At 40.0% G+C, this 26,091-nt stretch overlaps 2 protein-coding genes across 6 annotated transcripts in view; one reads left to right on the forward strand and one right to left on the reverse strand.

Annotated features, from left to right (window-relative positions):
* Nucleotides 1-4,661: 4,661 nt before the first annotated feature.
* Nucleotides 4,662-19,182, reverse strand: wdr3 (WD repeat domain 3). 2 transcript variants are annotated; one of them, XM_031755570.2, is made up of 27 exons: nucleotides 19,035-19,182; nucleotides 17,478-17,679; nucleotides 17,161-17,370; nucleotides 16,810-16,928; nucleotides 16,633-16,711; nucleotides 15,358-15,453; nucleotides 14,986-15,087; nucleotides 14,613-14,714; nucleotides 13,948-14,048; nucleotides 13,485-13,589; nucleotides 12,280-12,510; nucleotides 12,061-12,154; nucleotides 11,725-11,826; nucleotides 11,518-11,600; nucleotides 10,471-10,609; nucleotides 10,310-10,366; nucleotides 10,101-10,201; nucleotides 9,573-9,684; nucleotides 8,279-8,413; nucleotides 7,431-7,481; nucleotides 7,285-7,350; nucleotides 6,832-6,924; nucleotides 6,229-6,279; nucleotides 6,077-6,120; nucleotides 5,830-5,958; nucleotides 5,115-5,208; nucleotides 4,662-5,010 (listed from the first exon to the last, which is right to left on the reverse strand). In XM_031755570.2, exons 2-27 carry the CDS (start codon nucleotides 17,649-17,651, stop codon nucleotides 4,855-4,857), a joined length of 2,826 nt encoding a protein of 941 aa, XP_031611430.1. In that variant the 5' UTR covers nucleotides 17,652-17,679; nucleotides 19,035-19,182; the 3' UTR covers nucleotides 4,662-4,854. The 2 variants fall into 2 exon arrangements, with proteins under 2 accessions (XP_031611430.1, XP_039456349.1); XM_039600415.1 differs by lacking the exon at nucleotides 19,035-19,182 and adding an exon at nucleotides 18,699-18,978.
* A 782-nt stretch (nucleotides 19,183-19,964) lies between these two features.
* Nucleotides 19,965-26,091, forward strand: part of gdap2 (ganglioside induced differentiation associated protein 2) — a 28,553-nt gene continuing 22,426 nt past the window's right edge. For 2 of the 4 annotated variants that reach the window (XM_031755578.2, XM_039600239.1), the window contains exons 1-3: nucleotides 19,965-20,198; nucleotides 21,931-22,155; nucleotides 25,951-26,090. In XM_031755578.2, the coding sequence (XP_031611438.2) occupies nucleotides 21,977-22,155; nucleotides 25,951-26,090 (319 nt within the window). In that variant the 5' untranslated portion in view covers nucleotides 19,965-20,198; nucleotides 21,931-21,976. Of the gene's footprint in view, nucleotides 20,199-20,404; nucleotides 20,482-20,739; nucleotides 20,827-21,930; nucleotides 22,156-25,950; nucleotide 26,091 lie in introns of those variants that run through there. The other 2 variants (XM_031755580.2, XM_039600238.1) reach the window with 2 other exon arrangements.

The raw sequence follows: 26,091 nt of genomic DNA on the forward strand, positions 1-26,091 counted from the left end.
GTGTGTTCTACAGAAGGTTGTGCGTTTGTGTGTGGTTTGGTAAGGGCATTCGGAGGGCTGACCTCGATGCAGGGCGGGAGGAAAAAACCGGTTTCCTTTCCCCTGATCTCTGCAGACTCTGGTTATTAAAACATGTTTCCCCCTTCCGCTGAGATGAAGGAAGGTGAGCTGCCGACCCCATCAACATGTGCAGCACCATTAAAACCTGGAGGCAGAAAGGAGCGCACACTTAAACAGAAATGGATAAAGCCATTTTTATTGATAACTTGATGGATTTATTATTGATCCCACTTTGTGGATTTGAAATTTAAATCCTACAGTCGCATTTTTTTTATTTTTAACTTTCTTGTTATTAATAATAATTATTAACAATATATCAATTACTTAATGCATTTTTTGCTACATATTACAGTTGTGCTGCACATATTAAAAGATCTGCTGCAAGAGAAGAGACACCCAGACATGCAAGCATCAAGGAAAGAAGTGTAGAGAGTCTGAGGACAGCTGAGGCATGAGGGGGGGAGCCGAGAGGATGCAAAGAAAGGAAACATTCATGGCTGTATGTGCACAGCTATGCAGTTAGTGGCCGGTCGGCCCCGTTGGCCGCCTCTGCATGCACCATCACCTCATCACTCACCAGCCTGCCTGGACGCTCAGCGGCCGCCGCCCAGTCCTCCCCTCCTGCTGCTGCTGCTGCTGAAGCAGCCACATTACAGCTGCGTCCCAGCAGAATGAGCCGTCACCTCATATCTCAGTGCAGGTATGGGCTCATTCATGAGTGCTGGACACAGATTTAACACGAGGCCAGTCGCTGGGATGACTGGTGGCCTGGCAGGCTGATGGATGGCCTGCCTGTAAGGTTGAAGTTGTGCTGCTGTCTGACTGGACGCCACGATGACTGTGCTGAGGTCATTGCAGACGGATGAACCAAAACAGGCTGCGGGTGAATCGTTTTAGACATCAGATATTATAATAATGAGCTATCTGGCTTTTTTAATTAGAAACAAAACAAAATGAAATCACATTTGGAGCTGCAACATTTGTGTAAACGTTACGTGGTCTGCAGGTCAGTAACTGCTCTATACCTCAGTGGTTCCACAAAATGCCTGGAGTGTTTCATGTATTCACTCACACACACACCTAACACAGCAGAGGGCAATGCTATGTGAATAACCTTTAAAGAAGCAGACCAAAGTGGCTTCAGACTGCAAATATTTTTAATAAAACAATAAACTGCTACTCAAAAACTTTTTGCAACCTCTGTTATTTTTTTTTAAATGTTACCTACTCTTGTCAGGTCTCATATCTCCAGAAGTACATTAGTTAGAGACTCTAAAAATCTGCTTTAAACATGCTCAATAATAATCATCTAAAGGATAAACAGCCCAGTGAAACAACTGAAACAATGCAGTTTTATTTAAATAGCACCATATCACAACAACAGTCCCCTCAAGGTGCTCAAACTCCTACAATTAGACGATCCTCTATGAGCAAGCACTTGGAGACAGTGGGAAGGAAAAACTTCCTTTTAACAGGAAGAAACCTCGAGTAGAACCAGGCTTGGAGGTGGATATCTGCTATATCTATATCTGCTATATCTGTGGAAATCGTTTATGCGAAAAAATAACAAAAATTACTTTAAAAAATATTTGCAAACAGATTACAAATGTAAAAAAAAATTAACTGAAAGCTCAGGAATTTCCTATTGAGCCGGCCACTGCAGTTTTTGAAATGTAGCTTTTGGTTTGGATTACTTTCAGCAGTGGATCATTATGTACTTGGTACTTTATGAGTACTTAGAATGAAAATTACACTTCTCATTTAATATCTATAGAAGCCTTTGTAATACATGCAAAATATATTTTAGCAACATCTTGCTGAAAAAGGTCTTTCCTGAAAAACATGTCATCTGAGTGTCCTTCATACGTCATGCCATCCACACCACATTCACCAGCGTATCATTGTCAGGATTTCTAATAAGAATGTTAGATTGTGACTCTGTGTTCTGGGTGTTGTGTTACTAATTTACCTGATTAGCTGTCAGTGACGTTGGTTTTATTTTCAGTGCATTTGTGGCATAAGATTTGCAATAATCATACAATTTTTTTAAATGTAGGTGCACTGTATTTTTATCTATAGTTTAACAAATTAATTTAATTAAATTTAGGGAGAAAATCCTTTGTAAATTATTTGTTCTGCTTTTTTGTTCATTTAAATTTTACACTTTACTGTAGCACAGCATGTAATTACACCAGACAAAAATGTAATTTCCTTTCCTGGGTATGTTTCACTTTAAAAGCATTAAATGATCAAATTAAATACATTAATAAAGAATGGACACAAAGAAAACATTCAAGTGGCAACATTTCAAGCTTGTTATGCTCTTCTTCAGTCACACTGTTCAAGAGTTGCTGTGTGAACTGTTCAATAGAGGAGCAGCGCTGCTGTAACAGGAGGCCTGTCACTGCCGACAGCACCTATCTCAACTATGGGTCATACACATTTATAGCTCATATCACATTCACTGGCTATAGACAGCAGCAGATCAAGTCAGCATTTGTGAGTAGATCGTATCCTGCTGTACATAATGTCATGCAGAGTATACAATGACAGACTATAGCAATGTAGACCGCATAAAGTAACACAATCTCCTGTCCATCAATTTCTAATGTAAATACAGACTGTTAAAGAACACATAGTGTTAGAGAGCTAATACTCACTGCCTGGAAAAAAGGAAAAATAATAAGTTACAGAGGAAGAAACGCTGTTTAGACATCACTTTAGATTACAGAAGAACTAAGTAGAGAAGTGGATCGCCTGCGAAAACTAAAGCTCAGCATCTAATCCAAGACTAATCCAGAGTTTCTTGTGCTTCTTTCACTAACAGATGGGTGTCGCAAATGTGTACGAGCACCAATGAAGCTGCTTAGCCTGAATATCTCAGATCTGGGGCCACTGCTTTAGTTTTATTCAGCTATCTACCATTTTGGCCTGAGCTGCAACAGGAGTTGTGTGATCTCCTAACATGGACTAATGCATTAGATTAGACACCAAAAGGGGCAAGCTAAAGCGGCTTTAAGCAAAGCCAAGACTGCCATCTAGTGACTGAAACATATCATTCAGTTCCCTGGGCTTTCATCCATTAAAAAAGGAGTCACTGCTGCCTTTTTTAGGGATATTCAAGGTTGTAAGGCAAATAGAATCCAAAAGTGACATCATAGTGGCAAAAAAGATTGATGTATCTTCTTGTTCCACGCCAATGACAATAAACTTACAGATTATTGTGAGGGCAGGAGCCAAATAAATCTTTGGATTAATTTTTTGGATCGTCCTGCAAACACTGTATTTTGACTTTGAGATCACAAGGCTGAACATGAGCTTTGGAATAATCGGCTTGCAGGCACACGGGGATGCAAAGCCCTGTAATAAAGGCTCTAATAAACAATAAAGCCAGGATTGCTTGCAGGAACAGTGAGGATGAGTGAAGAAAGAGGGAGAACGTCAGCAGAACATTCTGTTACTGAGGAAGAAAAAAAGGAAAAGAGCCTGAAAAATGGCGCTTTGGGGTTTCATATTCTGCACAGACCATTAAAACTCTATTTTATACTGTTACCTCACTGTAGGTTCAGTGAAATGTCACACACTTTGGCACAGTTTGAGGCGAAAGATGCTTGTAGATTTAAGGCCTTTGAATTTTTCCCATTTTAATCAGTTTGCGATGATTAATCTAAACCACAGTTGGGTGCTAATGCGCTGCCGGTGTCGTTTGAGTGTGTGTGAGAGTGCAGCCTGGGATTTTCCTGAAGAATTTTTAATTTTGGTAGGTGAGATATTTACAGCTTTGAGACCAAATCCAGACCCATAAAAACACACACTTTTTTTTTTTACATGCTTCTAAATACAGAGTTAATTTGTTTTTTTTGTCCGCTGTGACATTAGTACATGAACAGTGAGTGTGAGGTGTTTTAAAGGGTTCATTTCATTATTCCAAAAAGCGCCCTACGGTCAGGAAATAAACACACTTGTGGAAAATGAAGTGTCTGATGTGGGTGTGAAACTTTTCTAAAGGCCAGAAGATTAGAAAGCACTCTCCAAACCTACGCTTCACATTTGTGCAGCTCACAGAGCTGGAAACCAAGATTTTTCTCCCATGCTATGAATTATACTTACCCTATCTACCAGGCCTTGGGGTAATAAATCCAGGGTAGGTTACTGGGGCTATAAAGTCAAGCCACATCTCCCTAATTTCAGTAGTGGCTGGCTGCACTGAGGCCAACTGGAATCAGGGGACTTGCTCTGTGGGGCAGGGTGGTAACACCCAGGTGGTCTAGAGCTCAGGTAGTCTGACATCTTTCAAAACGACTGCCACGTCCAGACAATTTTTGGCCTTGGTTTGGCTCCGGGCCTGAATTGCTCCCTTTGGGCTTGTAGGTCAGAAACCAGCTTAAATCATACATGTCCTTTTGTGTTTGTGGCGAGCATGAAAGGAGTACTAGTGCTACTTTAAACCTCTATCTATTTAAAGTTTAACTATATTTGAATGAATTTTATAGAAACCTGAGGAAACACAGGGAAATGCTGAGAATCCACGCTACGTTTCTCTTTGCCACCAAGGATTTATTTGTTTTGAAAGCCCCCCCGCCCATAAAACTTCCAAGTACTGTGAGAAAACCTCAGACATAGTTTATTTGGGAAATGAAGCTTGCCACTGAATAACACTTTGTTACATTAGTTCAGGATTTAATAACATATAAAAAGCAACAGTGTGAGGCATCTGGTCCACTCCTGGAATAAAGCAGAATGGGGTGGAGAGTGGACGTTTATACGAAAACAATCCAAAATGTTCATTATAATTCAAGCAATGGTCAAGACGGCCCTCTCCCTCTTCCTCCTCTTTTTCTTCTTCTCCTCCAGGCGACCTGTAGCATCGGCAAAGAACATGACGTCCTCTTTGCTCTCGATCTCCCGCTGGAGGAACTGCAGGGCCGCACTGTTAAAACCCATCACATCCTGAAAGAAGGAAAGTAAAAGTGGAGAGAGAATAGAAGCAACAACTGGTTAAACACCAAATAGCTTTGCTCGGTCCCGCTCCCTTCCCCTCAGATGTCACTTACTCTGATTTCCCGCACTTTTGAGAGTGTATTGGTCCGTAGTTCATCGATGACAGACAGCAGCATCTGGTTACTGGAGATCTGACCAAAATGGATCCTAGAAATAAACAAAAACTTTTATTAGGTGCATCTTGCTCGTGTTATTCATGGTGTGTTATCCTGCTGGAAGCAGCCATCAGAAGATCATCACTTGCAGTCATAAACTGATGTTCATGGTGAGCAACAATACTCAGGTAGGCTGGGGTTTTAAGTGTGCCATAAAAATATCCTCCATCCACTACCAGCAGCAACCTGAACTGTTGAAAAAAGGACGGATGGATCCACGTTTTCATGTCAGTTTCACCAACCCTGGCATCCATGTGTCACAGAAGAAATCAACCCTCATCTCATCGGGCGATGTTTTTCTAATCTTTAATTGTTCATTTTTGATGAGCCCATGCAATTTGTAGCCTCAGCTTCCTGTTCTTAGCGCCTTTGAATAATCTGTATTTTCTCAACATTTTAGTTTCGTTAAAACATTTGATCATTGAAATGAGCTTCATAACACCTAAAAAGCCCACCATTCTTATGTTAATTAGTTTTTTAAATTTATGTTTTAAATGCTTTTGTTGTCTCAATTTTTCACACAGATCCCAGACTCTTTGAACACTACTGAACTGCCCAAAGATTAAATCTGACTATAAAACAGACAACCCTTCCATATTAAAGCACGTCTTACTTGAGAAGGAAAAATAGGCAGCGGCAGACCAGCTCCACCTCCAGGCCCTGCTGGATGTAACTGTTGAAGAGTTTCAGGAGCTCGGGGACATAAGGAAAAGGAAGCACCAGCAGAGAAACCTCCAGCTCACTGATGATCACAAAAAAGAAAAAAATCTGAGTGTATTTAAATGCACAGGACAATGTAGGCAGATGGTAATCAGCTTCACAGGCAAATATTTGGTGGGTGCACTTTGCTTAAATCTTACCTCGATCTGACCTTCTTTATCACATCTAACACGTAGCGGGAGGGCTTAAAGAGGGACAAAGACAGATTACGTTTATAGCTTGAGCTGAAAACAAGGTTTATTTGTGATCTCAGTATGAAGACATTTATTGTTCATAACTCTGTTTCTCTTACCGAAACATTTCCAAAGGCCACGAGGATAGGGTTGGGTTGTGGTGGAGGAAGCTGCAAAAGAGGATGAACTGTTTAATGATCTACCTGTGATGCTTTTTAAAAAACAAAAAACCTGATTTAAACTTGTCTGATGTGCCCTTTAATCTTCTTCTGCACATCTGGACCCAAGTCTGTGCTTCTGCCAGTCTTTACATCACTCCCTGAAAGTCCTTGTGGATCTGCCACAGGTGCCCGGTCACAACTATGTGACTCATCAATTTATAATACACTCTGGCAAGTGCGCGGAGCTAAATCTAGCAAGTAGGGTAGTTTCTGTGGTGATTTTTAAAATATTGTAAGTGGACAGAGCAGGACTTCCACTGGAGCCTTCCAAAAACCACATCACCACTCAGGGTGGTCCAGAGGTGCACAGGAAGATGACCTTGAAGGGAAGAACTTAAAAACTAAGGTAATGTTGTTTGACCTTTTCCTCACATCGGTGCATTTGCAGCTGCTGGAAAAATTATTTCTGCTCAGAATCAGCTTAGCATTGATGAAACAAAAAATGTCTTTTTACTGCACTACCCCACAGCAAAAGTAGAATAACTTAAATCATGACTCAACCTCTTTGCCTGCACTCTCACAGGCATATTTGTGCTCTTCCATCTTCCTTGTTTCCCCTTTATAGAGTTCCAGAGCCTCCATGATTCGCTCTGCCTGCAAAAAAAAAATTGCACACACAGGAAAAAGATCAACAAAGAAGGCTTCTGATTTTTGGCCCTCATAACTATGAAGAATAATTCTTAGTAAATGGCAACTGAAACATAGAAAATCATCAAGGATTTATTCAATTAATTAATTATTAAAGAAAATATGCTTGATAAAAACTGAATGTGTACCAATCAAGTAAATTTCATTTGATCAAAGTCCATTAAATTGAACGCTTTACAATCCTACTTATGGAATACAATTGCACAGAAAATTTACATGCAATTAGATTACTTAAAGTTTTCATTTTGTCCATAAATACTTTTTGAGTGCAGATAATAACTCAGCTAATTACTGAAGAGAACTCACAGCTTTGACTGTCTCCACGGTCTTCTTGCCAGCAGGTGCTGCCTCTCCTTGCGTCTCTCCAGGTACCTGAGAAGTAGAACGTATAAATGCATCACTCATCCAACATAACAGCAACTAGGTGTAGAAGCTGAAAACTAAGCACTCACCACAGGTGCATCTCCTTTAGCCAAGCTCTCCTCAAACTCTGCTTCTCGCTCCTGTCGACACAAAAAGGAGGTGGTGTTTAGGTGTTTATGTCAACCACTGTAACACTAGGGCTGTGCGATATGACCAAAATCTCATATCCCGATATTAAGACATCTATCATCCGATAACGATATAAATCACAAAAATGTAACATTTTCTGTAAATTCTGTGAATGTCGGGCAGCTCGACTTGCATGAAGTGTTTCCAGCTGGGCGTCGCGTACCTGGAGTCGAGTGTTTTAACTGATGCATGAAACGATACATTTTTAGACATAGGTTGTAACAGCCGCTGTTTTCTTTGTGAGTATTTATTACACAGCGTGCTGCGGGGAAAAGCCTGTTCTAACGTTTGAGTCTAAGGTTTATTTTTAGCACCTGACGGCTCTTTTTGCTTCTCATCCGTAAATACTCTGAATCTTTCACGTGATTCAGTTTATTTTGAAAAGTCTCAACAGGATCTTGAGCTTTATTGTGAAAGGTTTATGTGGAAAATAAACAAGCGGACACGAGGTGGTTTTACCGTCGTTGTTGCTAACGACAACGCATAAAAAACAAGCGCTTGTCCGTCTGTAGTGTGGTTATATTAAATATAAGAGAAAGAGAGAACTTTAGGAAATTAATATAGCCACTACAGTGACCATCAAAATAATGAAAAAATATTGCCGTAAACAGTTTATTTTATGACACCACGAAACAAACGATAGCGTAAAATGAAACGATAGACGTTTTTATATTGTCATCCGATATATATCGTTATATCGAACAGCCCTATGTAACACCATCTATGTGGGCCCTGTCCTCCACCTCACCATCTCCCTTTCTTCCTCCAGGATGATGGGCTCCCTCGTCCTCTCCCAGAGACGCAGGGACTTGTCGTGAGATGACGACACGAGGTGGTCACCGTTTGGGCTGATGGCCAGACACCAAACCTCCCGATGGTGGCCCTGTGATTCAGAGAGAACTCTCACAGTGTTACAATGTAGCGAAGTGGCAACGTTCAAAATGTAAAATGAAGAAGCTGGGCGGTAAGAAATGTGGTGCAGCTACAAAAGAAAAAAAAAATCAAATAGGAAAGACCAAGTATCAACAACTACTAGGTGGAGTGCTATAAAATTTAGATTATGAACTAATTCCTGATTTAAGATAAAACCCCTTTGAACCCTACGGCGTAAACTTCCAAGCCAATCAGTCGTCTGCGTTGCTGCGTTGACCTGACGTGAAATTACACTTCTTGTCAGGTTACACGGAAGGCTATGGCGTAGGGTTATAACCCATTTCCAGTTACATCGTAGGTTACAAATTAGATTTCCAGCTGAAGTCTAAATCGAGTATAAGAAGTGTGAACTTAACAAAGAAGAAAACTGATCACCCAGAACTGATCTGTGTGTTTCTGTGAGGAATAAATCCAATGACACTCTCTGCGTAGCTCATGAATGAGGTGTAGTTTGGATTAGTTACCCTAGTTACACAAGCACTCCCTACCATCCCAGCGCATCCTCTGTTTCCTCATGCACACCTTCTTCCAACTCCTACATCAGTTTACAGAATCATCTTCCCAATCAATCCATCTTCCCCAAATTCTATTTCTATCATTCATACAAACGTTACACTCAGCAGCACGACTGAGATATTGTTTTGCTGTCTCCTATTTCACCACTAGAGGTCACTGAAACGAAGCTTTGAATAAATTAACCTATTTTTAAAACAGCTGATGAAATGGTTAAACACTGCTTCATTTGCGCATCACTAACGTATTGATGTGGCATCCTGGAGGATCTGATAGGGTCCAGGTATCACCTCATGCTACCGGCAGTGACACTGACAACCAGCCAAATGCAAAACCAGTGAAAAAACAGTCAGAAAAGATGAAAAGGGAATCATGTGAGTTGCCTCCACCTGCAAAACCATTCCTGTTTTGGGGACAGTCTCATTGTTACCCCTCTAGTGCATCTGTTGTTAATTTCATTAACACCAAATGAGCTGAAACTAATTAACAATTAACTTAACTGACAGGATTAATATCATAGAAGTTTAACTGACTTCACTCTGAATAAAATATGTTCTTTTCATTTTTTGAGCAGTGGGCATGGGGAAAGCTGTTACCTCAAGTGTCTGGATGTGCTCAAACTTGTCTGCGTCCCACTGTTTGATCTTCTTGTCCTTCCCTGCTGTGAAGAACAGATGAGTCTTGGGAACAAACTGGAGGAACATGACGCTGCAAAGAGAAAACAGAGGAAAGAAAGAATGAGACAAAGCAGACTGAGATCAATTTCAAACAAGGAGACACGGGAAAGAATATTACACAACAACACATTTAAAAGGAAATTAGAAAAAAGTGAAAGAAAAATCACATTTAATCAAAAATTAATTAACAAAAGAAAAGAAATCATCAAGTACAGAAACTGAAATGGTCCATGAGAAACCAGATGAGCGTGCAGATGAAAGAGCAGCTGGTGTGAAGTCACGGGTCAGTGTGAGTTAACAGGACACAGATCAGAGTCTCTAACCACAGAGATGAAGTCAGGGTTGGAAGCTAAACTGCCCAGTAGATGACTTCATCACTGAGTAAAAAACTCTTTTATTTCCAGTTAAACCTCTGACTGTTTGGTTTGGGTCTGTGCTGGGCAGTACCTGTCGTCATGAGCAAACATGGAGCGGTGACAGTCGCCAAAGTCCAAACCCCAGATCTTCACGTTTCTGTCGGCGGAGCCAGTGGCAATAATTGTGCTATCCTGGTTAAGAGACACACAAGGTCAGAGTCAGGAAGACTGTGGGCTGAGGTGATTGTTCTTGAGTCTGAGTCTTGCAGCTAATAATTTTAATATCTCAAAAATACTCACGTGTGAGATGTCCAGACAAAGTACAGGCAGCTTATGTCCATACAGAGACAAGAAGAACTGGAGCAGCAAAAGGGAGAATGTGTAGATATGATGTAAACAGTGTCGTGAAGCCAGTACGCGGTAAATATAAATTTAAGTCTAATCTTGTATGTCGAGGGTACCTTAAGTGTGTCTGTGTAGAAGATCTTGACTGTGCAGTCTAACAAAGAGACAGCCAGCAGTCTGTGGTCAGGAGAAAACTTCACACAGAGAACGTCTTCCTCCAACTGCAGAGTGCGTTTGTGCTTCACTGTCAGCCGTCTGTCACACACACACACACACACACACACACACACACACACACACACACACACACACACACACACACACACACACACACACACACACACACACACACACACACACACACACACACACACACAACTCTGCAGGTAAGTCGTGATGCAATATCAACACAATTTTCAACATTACTGCCTTCACCGTATTTAGCAGTGTTTCATATTGCACCTACTGCGGGTAACAGGAATAGTAAATTAGGTAGTTAGGGCCAGATATTATTGGACACTGACACATTCTTATTGTTTTACATGCACACCATCTAAAAGAGGATCTCCAGGTTACAGCAGGAGTCTTGAGTTGAAGAAAACTATTGCATTAACTGTTAAAACTGTGTGTCAGTTATGTTGACACACAGTTTAATGCAATTAGATAATTTACTCAAGAATACTTTGGGCTCTTCCCTTACTTCCCAAGGGCTCAACGCAGCAGATGGATCTGCGTACTTGAATTGGGACTGATTTAGACGGGATGCCTTTTCTGATACAACGGGAAGGGTTGTATCAGTCTCCGAGACCTCCTGAGTCTGCAAAACTATACATTCACTCATCCATCCCCTCTTCAGCATCCAAATGTCGAACTTTTTCCCCCCTTTTAAAGGCTGAAAATATGAATTTAATGTAGATGAACACAAATCCGAACTGATAAGAGTGGACATGACGAGAAATCATGTTCAGAGACATGAAAAAAAGGTAAAATTTGTGTCCAGTAACATTAAGCAGTAGCTTAACGGCTGTGGCTATGATACAAACTGCTGTGACATTATGTTGATCTACCATAAAGAGAAGGCTTCATGAAAAAACCCCCACAATCATCAATCATCATTGAAAATCTACCGCATCGATCCTGAACATTGAACAAAATAAACTTACTTCTGGCTGGTCTCCTTGTCCTTTACCAGCTCAAACTCCCAGAACTTCACAGTCTTATCTGCACTTCCTGAGATAATCCCTCTCTACAGGAAACACACACAAATAAAAAAATTAAAAAAATCAGTCTTTGGAATTTGATTATTTAGAAATCCGTAAGGCGGGTGTGAAAAACACTCAGACACACAAGCAGAGTACAGTCAGGTTTACCTGATCTGGGGCCAGGCAAATTGACCACACAGCTCCATCGTGGGCATCTACAGTTTCTAGAAGGCTTCCTGAGCCCAGCTCAAAGATCTGCAGCTTTCCACTCTAATAAGGACAAAACACATTCTTGACTACAAGAAAGTCTACAACTTTGTAAGGAGCGCTATTCTCTCTTCCAAAAGGTTGCTATTAGATTACAGGATTCAGAAAAAAAGGTCAAAGCCACGCTCAAATCCACTAAATCACTGATGACATCAATAACTTATAGAGAACAGTGGTTCTTTATATACTATAAGCCTTATACAAAGTGTCTGAATGACTTAGTGTGTGTCCACATACCTTCGTTCCCAGGATTATCTGTCGGTCTCCAGGCACAAAGAGGGAGCAGAGGGCGTATTCGCAGGCCATGGTGCGAATCACCTGCAGAGTGGATCTGTCACAGTGGGCAGGACAGTTAGAATACCAACGACTAAATGCAAGAGCTTTTTCACTGAATGCAACAAAATGAATCTAATTATGAGACCCTTGCAGGACCTGCTGCATCTAAATTGGTGTTACCTGTTCCAAACTTTGACGGTGTCTCCGGAGGCGGAGAGGACAGCCAGGTTGTCTGAGCTGAACGCCAGTGTGCGCGCATCTGTGCGGTGTCCACCGAGTGTGAGGCGAGCCGTTTTATCGGCTACTGGGGTCTTTTGTGAGGTCTTCAGGCTGTAGGTCTCAACGGTGTTATTCTGGAGCAGCAGAACCACCTTCAGCTCACCACCTGCACATGACAGGCAGTCCACCCACCTGAGAGAGGACAGTGGACATGGATGGGGAGTCAGAGAAAGGTGTGTGCATGTGAACAGACCCCTGATTCTGAAAAGTGTGGCTAGCGAAGATCCCTGACTTGTGACACGAGTACCTGGGAGGGATGCATGAGGGCAAATATGTGGTTCCACCTATTGTGGCGCCTCCTTGTGTAAATAAGAGAGGAGCCAGACACAACCTCTCTAATTCTGGAAAGTGCCATCCTACATAATAGGCACGATTTCAGGTACTTCAGATATATTTAGATCAACAACTTGTACACAATTTGAGCTATTTACATATAAGGACAAAATTATCTTGATGTTTGAAAAAGCTATGTTAAATACTACTTGCCCTGTTTAACTTAAAAACTTGCTGTTTTCATAGGGGAGTTAATAATTGTGTCCTGATCTGTACTTACTTGAATAAGTCTAAATGTTATTTTTTTTCCACTTTGCAAAATTTATATTTTATATTTATTTATATTTATAAATCTTGTAAATCTTGTGCAGCACCACTATTCTCAGGTGGTAAGAGCTTGTACTTTTAAATGACATGAATCTTCACTTTTTTTATTTTTCTACATGAATTAGCCTTGTTTCATCCTATGAAATTATTCAAGGAACTAAAGACTGTTAGTTGTCTGGAATTGTACTGCAATATAAGACAGATTAGAGCAGTTTATAATACTTCATCCCAGTATGCTCCACTTTTACTTCAATGTCCAGTAGGTGGTGGCAATGCACACAACAACCATGACCAGAGGAAATTCAAGATCTACTACATTTAATTGTGCTTTAATGTTTAGAAACAGGGTCACTGGATCAACACTGAGACAAGCAGTGGCAGCAAAGTGAATTCAAAATGTCTGAAAAGTTAGATTTGAAACAAGAAAATTCATTTTAACATCTATTCGGATGTTATCTGGACCTAAGTTTCTAAATTTTAGGGAGAACATAATTCGCTGCACTGACCTGATCTTGGAAGATGCTTTGATGTTTGTTAGTCTGATGATCTCGTCCTTCAGCATCCTCTTCACCACGGGCTCCTCTGTCTCCTCACCTGAAGCTTCCTGAGCTCTGCAGAGAGCAGGGGTAATAATCATCAGGTCAAAGGGAGTGCAACAGTAAACAAAAAGCTGAAACTAATCATTTAGGCAGCAGGACTAGCACTTGTCCTTCCAACTGCACTGACATCAATGTGTTAAAAGTAATCAAGATAGGTGGTGTCAGTACTAGAGTTATATTAGCGACATTCATATGAAGCTTTCTCAGAAGAGAGCAGAAATACACGTGTTTAATTGTCATTGATAAATTTGTCCACCTCAGTATCTGAATGTCTATACATCTGGCTAATAAAACTAGCGCTGGTTGTGTGGTGGTAACAGTAACAGTCAATGTGCAAATATTCCAAAGAACAGAATACATGTGCGCTTACTTGGTGGCCTTCTTTTTGGCTTTCTTCAGCTTCTTTGTCATTTTTTTCTGCACTTCTTCCTCTGACAGCACAGTGAAGAGCTCCAGGACTGAGTCATTGCCCTGAAAGACGTAGAAGGCATAATGTGTATCATCAACTGCTTTTAGCTAGAAAATTAGTTTACAAATACAAAGGAAATGGAAGGCATTTAAAACTGGCATGTGCAATGTTTAAATTACAGCTGATTGTCAGGCGAATGCTGACAGGCACTGTGACTGTGAGAGGAAATAACTCAGCAATCAGTCTGTGTTCCTGTTGAAGGAAAGACCAACAAAACAAAACTATTTAAACTATTCTTAAGCGCATTTAACCATCAGGTCATGTGGTCAGAAGACAAATGAATATAGAGACATTTACAGCGGGGTGTTAACTGATTTACATTAGTGATGTCAGACTGATCTCTTTCACATTACATTAGCGACACTAACTGAGAGCCACAAGACTACCTTACTACTGATGAGTGCCTATAAGCTACCAGTGAAAGAAGAAACAGATACTACAGTATGACTACAGCAGGTCTCAGTGGGCTCAAACTGCACCGAGCAAGCATCACAGATATTTCCTGCACTGTGTATTCCAGACATCATGCCGAGTCACAAGGAGCTGTAAGATGCTTCAGTACTAACGTGGCAGGCGATGACTCTGGCGTGGCGGTCTGTTGTCAGTGAGACGACGCGATCTCTAGCTTCTCTCAGGATGGAGCCGGCCTTTTCACAAGTTAGGATGCGCTGCCAAAAAAAAGGAAAGAATAAAGGTTAAAGAGAGAATTTAGTTTAATTTACAAAAATATTCTAGTTGAAGATGCTGTTGAATAATTGGAACTATTAACAACTGTGAAACATTAAAATAAAGAATCAACAGCCCCAAAAATGTGGCAGTGCACTGACTTTATCCTTCTGAGACATCCACTGCTTAATAAAGAATGACGTTCCACTACAAAGATGATACATGCAGAGCATTTGAATCATTTTACCCTCACTGTAATGAATGCTACTTTACCTCTTCAAGGCTTTCATCCACTTCTTCTTTATTGTCTTCTTCATCATCATCATCCAACAGAGTTTTTCCCTTCTTCACCTTAGGCTCACCCTCAGCTTTTGCCTGAGCAGGACGCAAGCAGACAGAGTTTTTACGACCTTACAACAACATTAATATCGTTTTTAGAGCCAAAAACTACAGTTAATAAGGATTTCATTAACTTCCAATAACAAATTTAGAACAGAAACAGAAGACAAAACATGACATATTCATAGAAAGTAAAGCATCACACATTAGGAGAGAAACTGTTTGCTTTCTCTCTGATTGTCTTTTCTCAGTAAAGGGCAGTTGGGGGAGGAAGAGAAAAAAGTGCTCAGCTGTGTCCTTTCTCACCTCCTCCAGGTAGTTGATGTCCCAGGCTCGAAGCTCACTGTCTGCAGAGCCCGTCAACAGCCTACTCTCCTGGCTCAGCAACACCATACCCCAAACCTAACATACACACACACACACACAAAAAAAGAGCATCGAGTCATCTTAATAATCCAGGAAAACATAAAAATTCCAGTGGAAAGTCTCTTATAATCCCCATTTCCTTCCAGTGAAAGCAGCTAGTCACAACAGCTCCACTATGTGGACCATATAGTGTACTGCACAGTACACCTACAGGAACTGCTTGGCCATGGAAAATCCTGCCATGAAGCTCCCAGTGCACAGTTTGTGTCCTGAGGTTAGTGCCAGAGCAGGTTTGGAACTACACTGTGCGCTTCAGCTTCAGTGTGGGCGATATGACCTCAACATTCTATCACAAGATGTCAAGGAAATGTGCAATAATGATATTTCTGACAATAAAGAACAAAAACTACTCAATAAATGCTGTAGAATAGAATTAGAATAGAATAGAATATTAATGCCTTTGATTGTCACTATTCAAAATATGAATCTACTGCCAGTTGTACAATGAGACACAGAGCATCTCCAGTACTCAAATGTGCACAACATGTTTTCTGGGTGGTCGACAGTTCTGCACCACCATGAGATATATAATTTCATCCACTGTTTGTGCTTCTTGTTATTTCGAGTGTAAGTAACGAGTCCTCCAGTGTTGCTCAGGTGAGTCATTTGTTTAATGTTGGGTTGTACATCATCGGCTGTTAGCATCTCCTCCTTCGTAGCCTGGTTGTACTTGATGGTGTGTTTTTGCCTCAAGGGGTGAAACAAGTTTGTTGTTTCCATCGTCACCAGGAAGCGTTTTCTTGTGTATTTTGTAAAGCATCACGCTTTGTTGGAGGTTGCTGAAGTAGCTCCCTTTTACTAAATTTTAATTGTGGCAGAAGGCTATCCCTCGCTGAATATGATTCTGCTGCAACCTTCTTCCTATTAAAAGGGAGTTTTTCCTTTCCACTCTTGCCAAGTTCATAGGAGGTTGTCTGATTGTTTGGTTCTCTATCTAATATTGTAGGGTTTTTACCCTCTCACTGTCAGACATGTCTGGGCTTGTTTTGTTGTTGTGTGCGCTAAAGAAGCGAATACATGATATGGTACTTTTATATCGCTGAAAAATTTCTATTGGTATTATTGTGAACAATATCTGGCCCAACCCTAGCCATACATGTGTGGAATATCTAGAAGGGAAGAAATTCCACAAATGCAGAGAAAGAAGCATCTCACCTCACTGCGATGGCCCACCATAGTCTTAAAGCAGTGCTGTGTGTCCAAGTCCCACCACTTGACAAAACTGTCTTTGGAGCTATACAGTGGACAGAGCACACAATTAGCTTTTCACACCTACATTTCAAATATACAATCCAGTAGACAAGACACAATGTAAACATCACGGTGTCCTACCATGTGACGAGGAGGTTCTTGTCTCTCAGGAACAGGGCCTGCGTGATGACATCTTTATGGCCTCTCAGCCTGTACAGCCCACACTCATTGATGATGTCCCACACGATCACATCTGTGTCCTAAGAGAGGAGTAAACAGTTCATTGAGGTGATTCCCTGCAACTCGCAGTCCATGTTGTCAAAAAAAATAAAGCATTTTTAAAGGCAAAGTAAACCACTCAACAAACAAACCTCCAATTTATCTTCCATTTATATTAACACCTTTATTTTCGTGTAACTGTTGTCACTTCGATGTCAAGTTTAAAATCATGTCAACACTTAACAAAACCAAGGAACAACCTTCCACACTCACCTTTGAGCCAGTAACAAGTCTCGCCCCGAGTGCATCATAGTGTATGACGCTGACTGCAGACTTGTGGCCGTTGAAGGAGACGTTGCTCTCACCGTTCAGCAGGCTGAAGATTCTTACTGCACCATCTTCGTAACCCACGGCAATATGAACTCCATCAGGTGAAGGGCACAGAAAGGTCACCTCATGTTTCTGACCCTGCAGGATCAAGACCTACACACACAGAGATGACAAGAATAAAGATAAGAACAGGTAGAATCTAAAGGGAAGTGTACCTGGATATGAGTTCTCGCATTGTTATAACCAAGCTTGAACCTCACCTTCTCGCCTTTTCGAACATCCCAGATGAAAACATGTTCACATGCAGCCACAGCTACATAGCGTCCCTTCTCCCCTCCTCGAAGGGTCACATACGTGATGTTGGCTTTTTGGCTGCCGATGACCCCAAAAACAGCGCTGGCAACGTAGCGCAGGTACTGCTTGGTCAAACCCATGACCAGCAGCCTAAGGTGATGCTGAAACCTGTTTCACACCAGAGCACAGGAGAAAAATTTACTGTGGACACCTTTTACGGAAGAAAAACAAAGACTCAGTCCTTGATTGGCTCCACCTGATTCTACATAATGTCTGAAGAAATTTAAGACAAGTTCAGAGTTCAGTATGTTCTGCTAGATATTGAAGTCTACATTTTCATGAAGACCATACAGAAAACTGTTTTTATTCTTTTTATAACACTGTGTGAAAAGTTGAACATTACACCCACATGTTATTAGTTATCGTGTCATTCTAAAGTGGCTTTGATGCTTCCTGTGCTAAATGTTCCAATATAGTGTGGGGAAGATCGTGAATAGTTTTTATATGAAAAATCGGTTTCCTTGATACAACAGAAGGAAAAAAAACACACAAACACTGCTGAAAACATTAACCATTTTAAACTTTGGTACTAAACCACATTTGCACAATCAGGGCATCCCTCTCTTTTTTAAGGACCTGGCTTTCTGGTTGTGCAACTGTTGCCAAATGTTGCCACAAAAATGGAAACATCATTGACAATGCATGTTTTCCATCATGACAACAAAGACGAAATACAAATCAAATGCACCCAAGTGTCCACATATTAATAGATATTTACAGGAATAAAAGGACGAATCTTTATCTATATAGCATAGTTTAATTTGTGCTGTAATTTGTCCCTGCTATCTAGAATATACCTACCACCTACCATATCTACCACGTATATTATGATGCGTATTAAATATATCACAAGTAAGATTGTAATCTGCCTGCACCTTTCTGTGTGACAAGTAAGCTTTTCTGCTTTATACCAGCACACGACACTACATACTTAATACATGTCTGATCTTAGTGTGCTATTCCGTATTAATGAGGTGTAAAGTATTTTCGAATTGTTTATAATGTGTCGAACTACGGCCTTTATTTCTGCAGTGTCGATTCAATGTTGTTGGCCTATTCCTTCGTTTTATGTCCTTTCCTCATAATTTGCAAATCCTGCTTTAAAATAATACACCAAAAATACGTACTACTTAGTAAACGTGTAGCAAGGTATAGCACATCAGTCCTCGCAGATACGGGTACGTTCGTTTTAGTACACAAAACTGCAGGCAGAGTTGGCGGTTTACGCTTCTGGCATTTGACTCAACACAACAACGTTAACCTCCGCCCGCCCGGAGACAAATTTGACCCAAATCGAGTGTGCCTAAGCACGACAACCCAGTTACTAGACCCACGTGGTAAAACAATTCTTGGATAATTGTACTTAATAAAAGTAACCATCACATAAATTTATATTTCTAAACGTTATATACAACATTAGCGTTTGTTTCGTCAGTGTAAAGCGTCTATGTTGGTCCTCTTACCTCTGAAGTGTGGCAACTAGCAACTACCTTGAAGTGCCTGACTTCGGCTGCTGTTTCAGACCCAACCAATCTATCACAAATCGTTACTAAAACAATTACCATGCAGTGCTACTTTGCCTATAAAACTATGCACACAGATACATTCAATTGGAAATATATTTTTAAAAAATATTTAGATAGGATTTTAGCAGTGAACTGCGAGTCAAAGAGACTTTTCTGTTTCTTTGTTTTCTCGATTGCGCTCCTTCTATTGCTTTTGACTGCAATACCAAAAAGACATATTTTGTACATTTTTTGAATGTACAGTCCAAAATAAAATAATATGTTAGGTATTTACAGATACTTGTTTTTGTTTGTTTTATTTTTGGCTAGAGACGTCTGGCTTAGAGCCAACGACTTTTGCGGTTTACAACAATAACGTGACTCCACAGCGATCCCTAAGCAACCATACCGGAAGTGTTTTTTTAAGTCAGCTGACTAGCACCGGAAAAATAAAATGATCTCGTGAATAGCACCGGAAAACTGTTTGTCTAACCTATACAAAATAAAAGCGTGTGCTATTTTGAGACTATGGACATGACAGAAAAATATAAAGAACAGAGCAAAAGTACATTAAACATACTCTAAAAAATAGTTAAAAGGCCAGAATAATCATACTCACATGGCATTGTATTTCGTTTGTAATCCAACATGTAACACGTACATGGGAACGCCAGTGTAGAGAGAAGAAGAACAGACTTTCACTAACTACTTGATAATGATAAAATTGATAAAACACATTATTGATGAGTCCTAGCTGGCTCCATTAATGGGAAAATGCAGTTGTCATACTTATATGAAATGTAGTTTTTGAAACGTAGTTAAATGAAAATTTTTCTAGAAGTTTATTTTGAAATACCTAACGGGATGTTGATTTTTTTAATACTCCAGACTTTACGCCGCAACAATCAGCTCTTAGCATGGTTGCTAAATGTGCAAATCCTTGTAATTGGCACTTTGAAACTTACTTTTTGACTGCATTTGCAGTATTTGTGCTTGTTAGTATGAGGACCCTGAGGATGAACATCACGTCTTGATTTTATATGGTGTCGTGTCAAGATTTATTAATTGTTCCTTTTATAATTTTGGCGTGACATCACCTCTGTAAAGGAAATACATTGCTAGGTGGGTAACTGTCTGTTTGGTTTCTGAGACACTCTGACCAAAGTGCACTATTTATCGATTTATAATGAGACTATTGCTTTTCTGGCCTAACATAGAAATGCTTCGGAAGAGTAAGAAGTTCACCTAGTAAGAGATGGATGATTAATTTCTTGTGACGGATGCTTATCACACATGTGTTTGATTATTTTAATGAAATGCAGCTGTTAAAGAGCTAATGGAGCAGTAACATGCCAAATGCCCAAATGTCTTCAAACTGCTTATTTAATTTACAAAACTCTAAAAAGTAAGTAAAAGTAGCCAATTTGCCACAACAGCAGGAAAAGCAGACAATTACAAACAAAAACAGCTCAACCAGCTTACTAAAAATAACTTTCTGCGTTACACTGAACCTATTTGAGTTTTGTCGTGCTCATGACATGGTTTTATCTCGAGCTGGGGTTGATATGGTGTTACATGTCTGAACAAAGGGACTACTGTCATACGTGTATTCAATGAAGCGCTCAGCTTTTATCTGGTGATAATGTTATTACATGCGGGTTTCTTGTCGAGTTTGCTGCTGTAAATCAGAGACAGTTTGATATGTGTGGCTGGAATCAGACTGGTGGCAGCCGTTCATGCAGTTTGAAAGGTCCGTCTTTACTCTAGGTCGTTATTAGGAATGGGAATCGACAGCTGGTTTTCTACTCTCTAATTCGTAGACCTGCTTCATGACAAACATCTTGACTTTTCATTGCAGGGAAAGCTTATTTGTAATAATGATTCCTGAGTTCCTTTAAGTGTTTCAGTAAGCCAGGTTGAAATGTGTGCTGTTAAAAAGGCTGGCCGAGCTGATCAGTGCTGTCTGTCTGACAGTTGTGTATTGCAAACGGTGAGGTTGAACTCAGAGTCACGTGCATATTTTGTACTTCTTCCAAACTGTCTGAAGACTTGGAGATAAGTAAAACACATGTCGCTCACTGACATAGTAAAAATATGGCTCCATTACAGACTCCTACAGATCAGGTTATTAGATCGATTAACAGGATGCATGTTACATATGTATTTGCATAGAAAAAATAACATCTCAGTCCTATAGGTCTGAATTTTTAAACACTTCTTTATTCTAAACAGTTTATTTCAGACCTGGATTTATTTTTCATATGCTAAGTAACTGCTCTGTTAAGCGATCTTATTAGGTCTTCTTGATGCTGTAATGTCCTCTTCATAACCACCAAACAGGTCTCTGGAGGCTAGAGACTGGAACACCCTTGAACTGGGTTTTGCACCAAGATCCAAGCCTTGAAACATGTTTAACAAAATCATAGGTTTTGTTTTTACCTTTTAAGTTTTCAAAGATAATATCTTTTTTGCCAGTTAGTTCTCCCTGCCTGCACCTTTCTGTGTGACATTTGGATGTTCTCCTTATGTTTGTGTGGGTGCTCCAGCTTCCTCCCTGAGTCATGTATGGGGTTAGGCAAATCAGTGATTCTAACGTGGCCATAGGTGTGAATGTGAACATAAATGGGTTGTCAGGTTTTCTGTGTTAGCCTTACAACATACTGGTGACCTGTGGCCCGATCACAGCTAGGATAGACTGATTACCTGTGAAAATAAACCAAGATGCAGATCTTCTCAAAAGCACAGCAAATGAGCACTGTTCATTTCCACAATCATTTAGATTTTTTCTTTCTTTTTTGTCAAAGCCACAGGGACACACTGGAAATAGGCAAATGACTTTATCTTGTACTTGCAGCCCAGCTAGTTGGTGATCCTCTCGAGGCTTGTAGTGCCAGAGGGGGATGGATCCTCTGGGTGCTCGCTCCCAGTTTGTGGATATCCAGACTCTTCCCACATGGCAGCAGCAGCTGGACGAGGATGGCGAGGAGAAACGGCTGGTCCGGAGCGACAGCATGCTCAGCCAGAGTTTCCCCTCACCCTTCCCCTTCAGGCCGGATATCAACCGCAAGATCATCCTCTTGTGAGTCACGTTGTTTCTTCACATTGTTGCTGCTCTGTAGAAATCTGTCTTCTTCAAACTGTTAACTTTATAAGAGGCCACAACGTCAGCCACGGTTTCTCCCTACACATTTAGTGAGTGCTTAACAAAGATAGACACAGAATCATATAGTCATTCAAGTAAAAATGTCACAATGAAATAACTGAAGCTTGAAAGTATATTTACCTTTTAGCTTTAACAGATTTAATTGGGTTTGGTGGTCCATATGGTGTATTTTTTGTAACTATGTCATGCTAAATTTCTTCTTTTTTTAACACACTGATGAAAATCTGCTCTTTGCAGTAAGATAAAGCTGATGTGTGCATCATTGCTTTTGAGAATGTGACCAATCATACCGAAACTATCAGTAAATCAGATCAAAGTCCACAAAAGTTTCACTTTGAGAGGGAATTACCTGCCGGAGTGTGTATTCCCACCCACCCTAACCAAAGAGAACCCCACTCACAGTTGGCTGCTTAATCCACACACACTTTTGGATGAGCAGAAGAAAGAAAGAAATGGCAGTGTTTATTTTTACTCTGCATATTTGTGTATTCTGGTAATCGCTGTCAATCATCTGTCATTTAAGCAGGGTGTGTGATCCTAGATAAATCCTAAAAAAGGGCAGTAATATTAATGTATTGATATTAGCAGTATCATATAGTAGTAGTAGTAAATGCTGCTTGTGTGTCCATGTGCTCATACAAACCTGTTCAGAGTCCATAACCTCGTAAATCTTCTTTGTGGAGAAACACATGACTATGTGGAGCCCGACTTGGCAGCAGTGTTTCTTTAGGAGCCTTGTTGTGGTACCAGCCTTCCCCTGAGCAGTCATCAAGAGCACGCACATTCCTGCCGCAATAGCATGACCAGGATTTGAGAGCAATTGACCCTCGAGCAGTGGTGCTTTTAAACCTTCCAGCAGCTAGAATTACAAAGAGGTCTATTTTTGAGCTAATATCCAAGGTTCCATATGACTATAGCTTGGTTTTTCATTCTTTCACTACTTTCTCAGACTTACTTTTAAACCCATGGTGGTTAAAAAGTAAAGTCCAAGCAAGGTTTCTGAAGGTATTGAAAGTCTTAATGGTGTCTCATTAAATAGACAAAGAGCTGTTGGGTCATTTCTTTTGACAGAAAGTCATTTATAGAATAATTAAATACAAATAATTCTATTTTATTTACTTTATGGTTGTTTTAAATGTCAGAGTCAATGTCATTGGGCCTCAAAGCATCATCACACTGAAGTTCTTCACAGAATCTTGTAGCAATGTTACTCTTCCTGTAAGTAATGTTTGTTGATTTATGTCGTAGTCATGATATAACTCTGTCAATGTGTTGCTATTTTTATTGTGTTAAAATGAACTTGTGCTTTTCATGGATACTCTGATAGCGCACACCTGGTACTATATGTTGTTAAATGATTTTGTTCATAAATGGGGAGAGGATGTTTCATGTGTTTAGGATATATCTGCTCTACGACTTTATACAGAAGCTAGCATTTGATAAAACAGGAACAGGGAATTCGCACGAGATCTGTTTCACTGGTGTTTGCAGGCATCCTGCTTGACTTTATTTGGTGACTCATCTGTAATTGAGCTCGGAGGAATGAGCTGAACAAAAAAACACACAACTCTTGCTTCGTGGTCCTGGTTGCTGAATATGTCTTGTGATCAAACACAGTCAACACATGCATTTCCTGCTTGTTCTTTCCTAACACGACCTGAAGGGCTTCTGAACAAAGAGTTGACTTCAGGTATTAAAATAAGCATTAAAGTTTCGCCAAATATCTTCAAGGTCTAAATGTTTGCAGTATGTTTGGTCCCTCGATCACTGTTACTGTTAGAGGTAAAGGAAAAGTCTTTGGTTACCACTGGGCTTTTACTGGAGACTGGGGCCTGGTGATGACTGTGAATAAAAGTCACATAAAGCAACTTGTTGGAAATGTGTGGAAATGTTTGGACAGTGGCACAGTTTTCATAATTTTGGCTCTCTGTGCCAACACAATAGTTTTTAAAATGTAACAATAAAGTGCAGATTTTTAGTTTCTATTGCCAAGTGACTGTGCAAAAACATCATTCTCACAGTACTCAAATGGATGAGTAACCCAAATAATAATTTTTAAAAAACCTCAGTGAATTAGTTTTTTCTTTGTATTCTTTGTAAAAAGTTTCAAACCCACAGACATTACCAAACAGCAGATTTCCTCTTTCTGATCCTTTGATGTTGGCACCTCTGGAGCCTGTAGTGTGAAACACTTTCAACACACCCAGGTAACTTTGTTTCACTTACACTAACTTCAGACCAAAAACAATGATAGACTAGCCTTCTGTTTAACCATGTAGCTACAACTGTGTTCCCAAAAGGGGTGATGTTGGAAACGTATGATGACTCAAACATGATTGTCCATAAAAAATATTGTTAGAGAGAGATGAGATTAAAAATATAATGCATGCTATATTCCAATATATCTGCTCCAGTTAAAATATTTACGTGTATGTGTAGGACATACATACTGTACGGTGCTTTTACCTGATATTCATAAAAGAAAGCCTCCGGTGAATGTGGGCACATTAAGCACTTTGACTGAAAATGCGTTATGTTATAAAAGTCTATCAAAAGCCTGGAAGGAAAAATGCAGACTCTGTAAGTAAAAAGGCTTAATCGCTGTAATTAAGACATGGTAAATCTGACTTTAAATAGTTATTTAGATGGTTTCTTATTGAATATGAGGTCATTTTATCCCCATTCTTTCAGCCGCACACCTTCTGTTGTTATACTGAGAGCAAGTAAAGAGAAAATTTTTTTTTAAAAACTATTTCAAACAGACAGTGGGCTTTTTTGTAACTTTTATCTAAGTTTAACAAGTAATCGTCCTATGTGACCTCTTGTAGAATCGCTCTATTAGAAATTATAAGACAGTAAAATAGCTTGAAGACAGAATGGGAAATCTATAGACCATCTAATAGCATGCACATTAGAGCTTTTATGAATGATGGTGGTGATGCAGTTTTCCAGTCAGCTGACTGGTCAGCACGCTGTGGTTTTTGTACATGTTGATCTGCTGTCACAGAGCAGGTTATGCCTGCAGCATGAGTTATTGTTGCACTGTAATCCAGTAAGAAGTGAACTGAAGCCCTAAGAAGCCATGGTTAAATCTGACCTCACCTCGCTTGGCTCTAAATGGCCTTTGATGTTCCCGTGAACTTTCTAATGGATTTATTTTGTTTTCGCCCTCTTGTTCCACTTGTTTTGAGAGCGCCTTAGAATACTGCTTATGGATTCACAGCTACAACTTACAACACTTGGTATAAACTCAAGACAGTTTACCCACTTAACTTTCAATAAATAAAGAAGAAATAGCCCAGCTTTTGTTTAGGAGCTGGGAGGCAGTGACATGTAATAATAATAACAATAATAATAATAATAATAATAATAATAATAGGAGACACTGTTATTCCTCAATGGTTAGTCCAGTGTTTTTCTTCAGCCTCATGAATTGAAGCTCAAAGTTTGCATTTAGATTGCATCTTTATTGTTTCTTTGTAAGTCTGTTGTAGCTGCATACAGTGTCAAACTATTCAAAAATTTTGTCCCTGTCCAAAACATTTCCACACCTAGTAAAATACAGAATAACAAACTTATACAAAACATTGTTTTATGGCAAAAAAAGTGTACAACATCTTTGGCAAAATGACATCACAACATATTTTTATCCGCCGTGTCATTCATATTTACTCTGTATAGTTTTAATAGTTTTTTTTTCTTTCCCCACAGTGTTGGTGACATTGCCCTGCTGAATTGCACCGCCGTCGTGAACACCAGCAACGAGTCGCTAAACGACAAGAACCCCACGTCTGACAGCATCCATCAGCTGGCAGGACCCGAGCTCCGAGACGAGCTGCTTAAACTCAAAGG

Source organism: Oreochromis aureus, linkage group 16 (assembly GCF_013358895.1).
Source record: "Oreochromis aureus strain Israel breed Guangdong linkage group 16, ZZ_aureus, whole genome shotgun sequence".
NCBI lineage: Eukaryota > Metazoa > Chordata > Actinopteri > Cichliformes > Cichlidae > Oreochromis > Oreochromis aureus.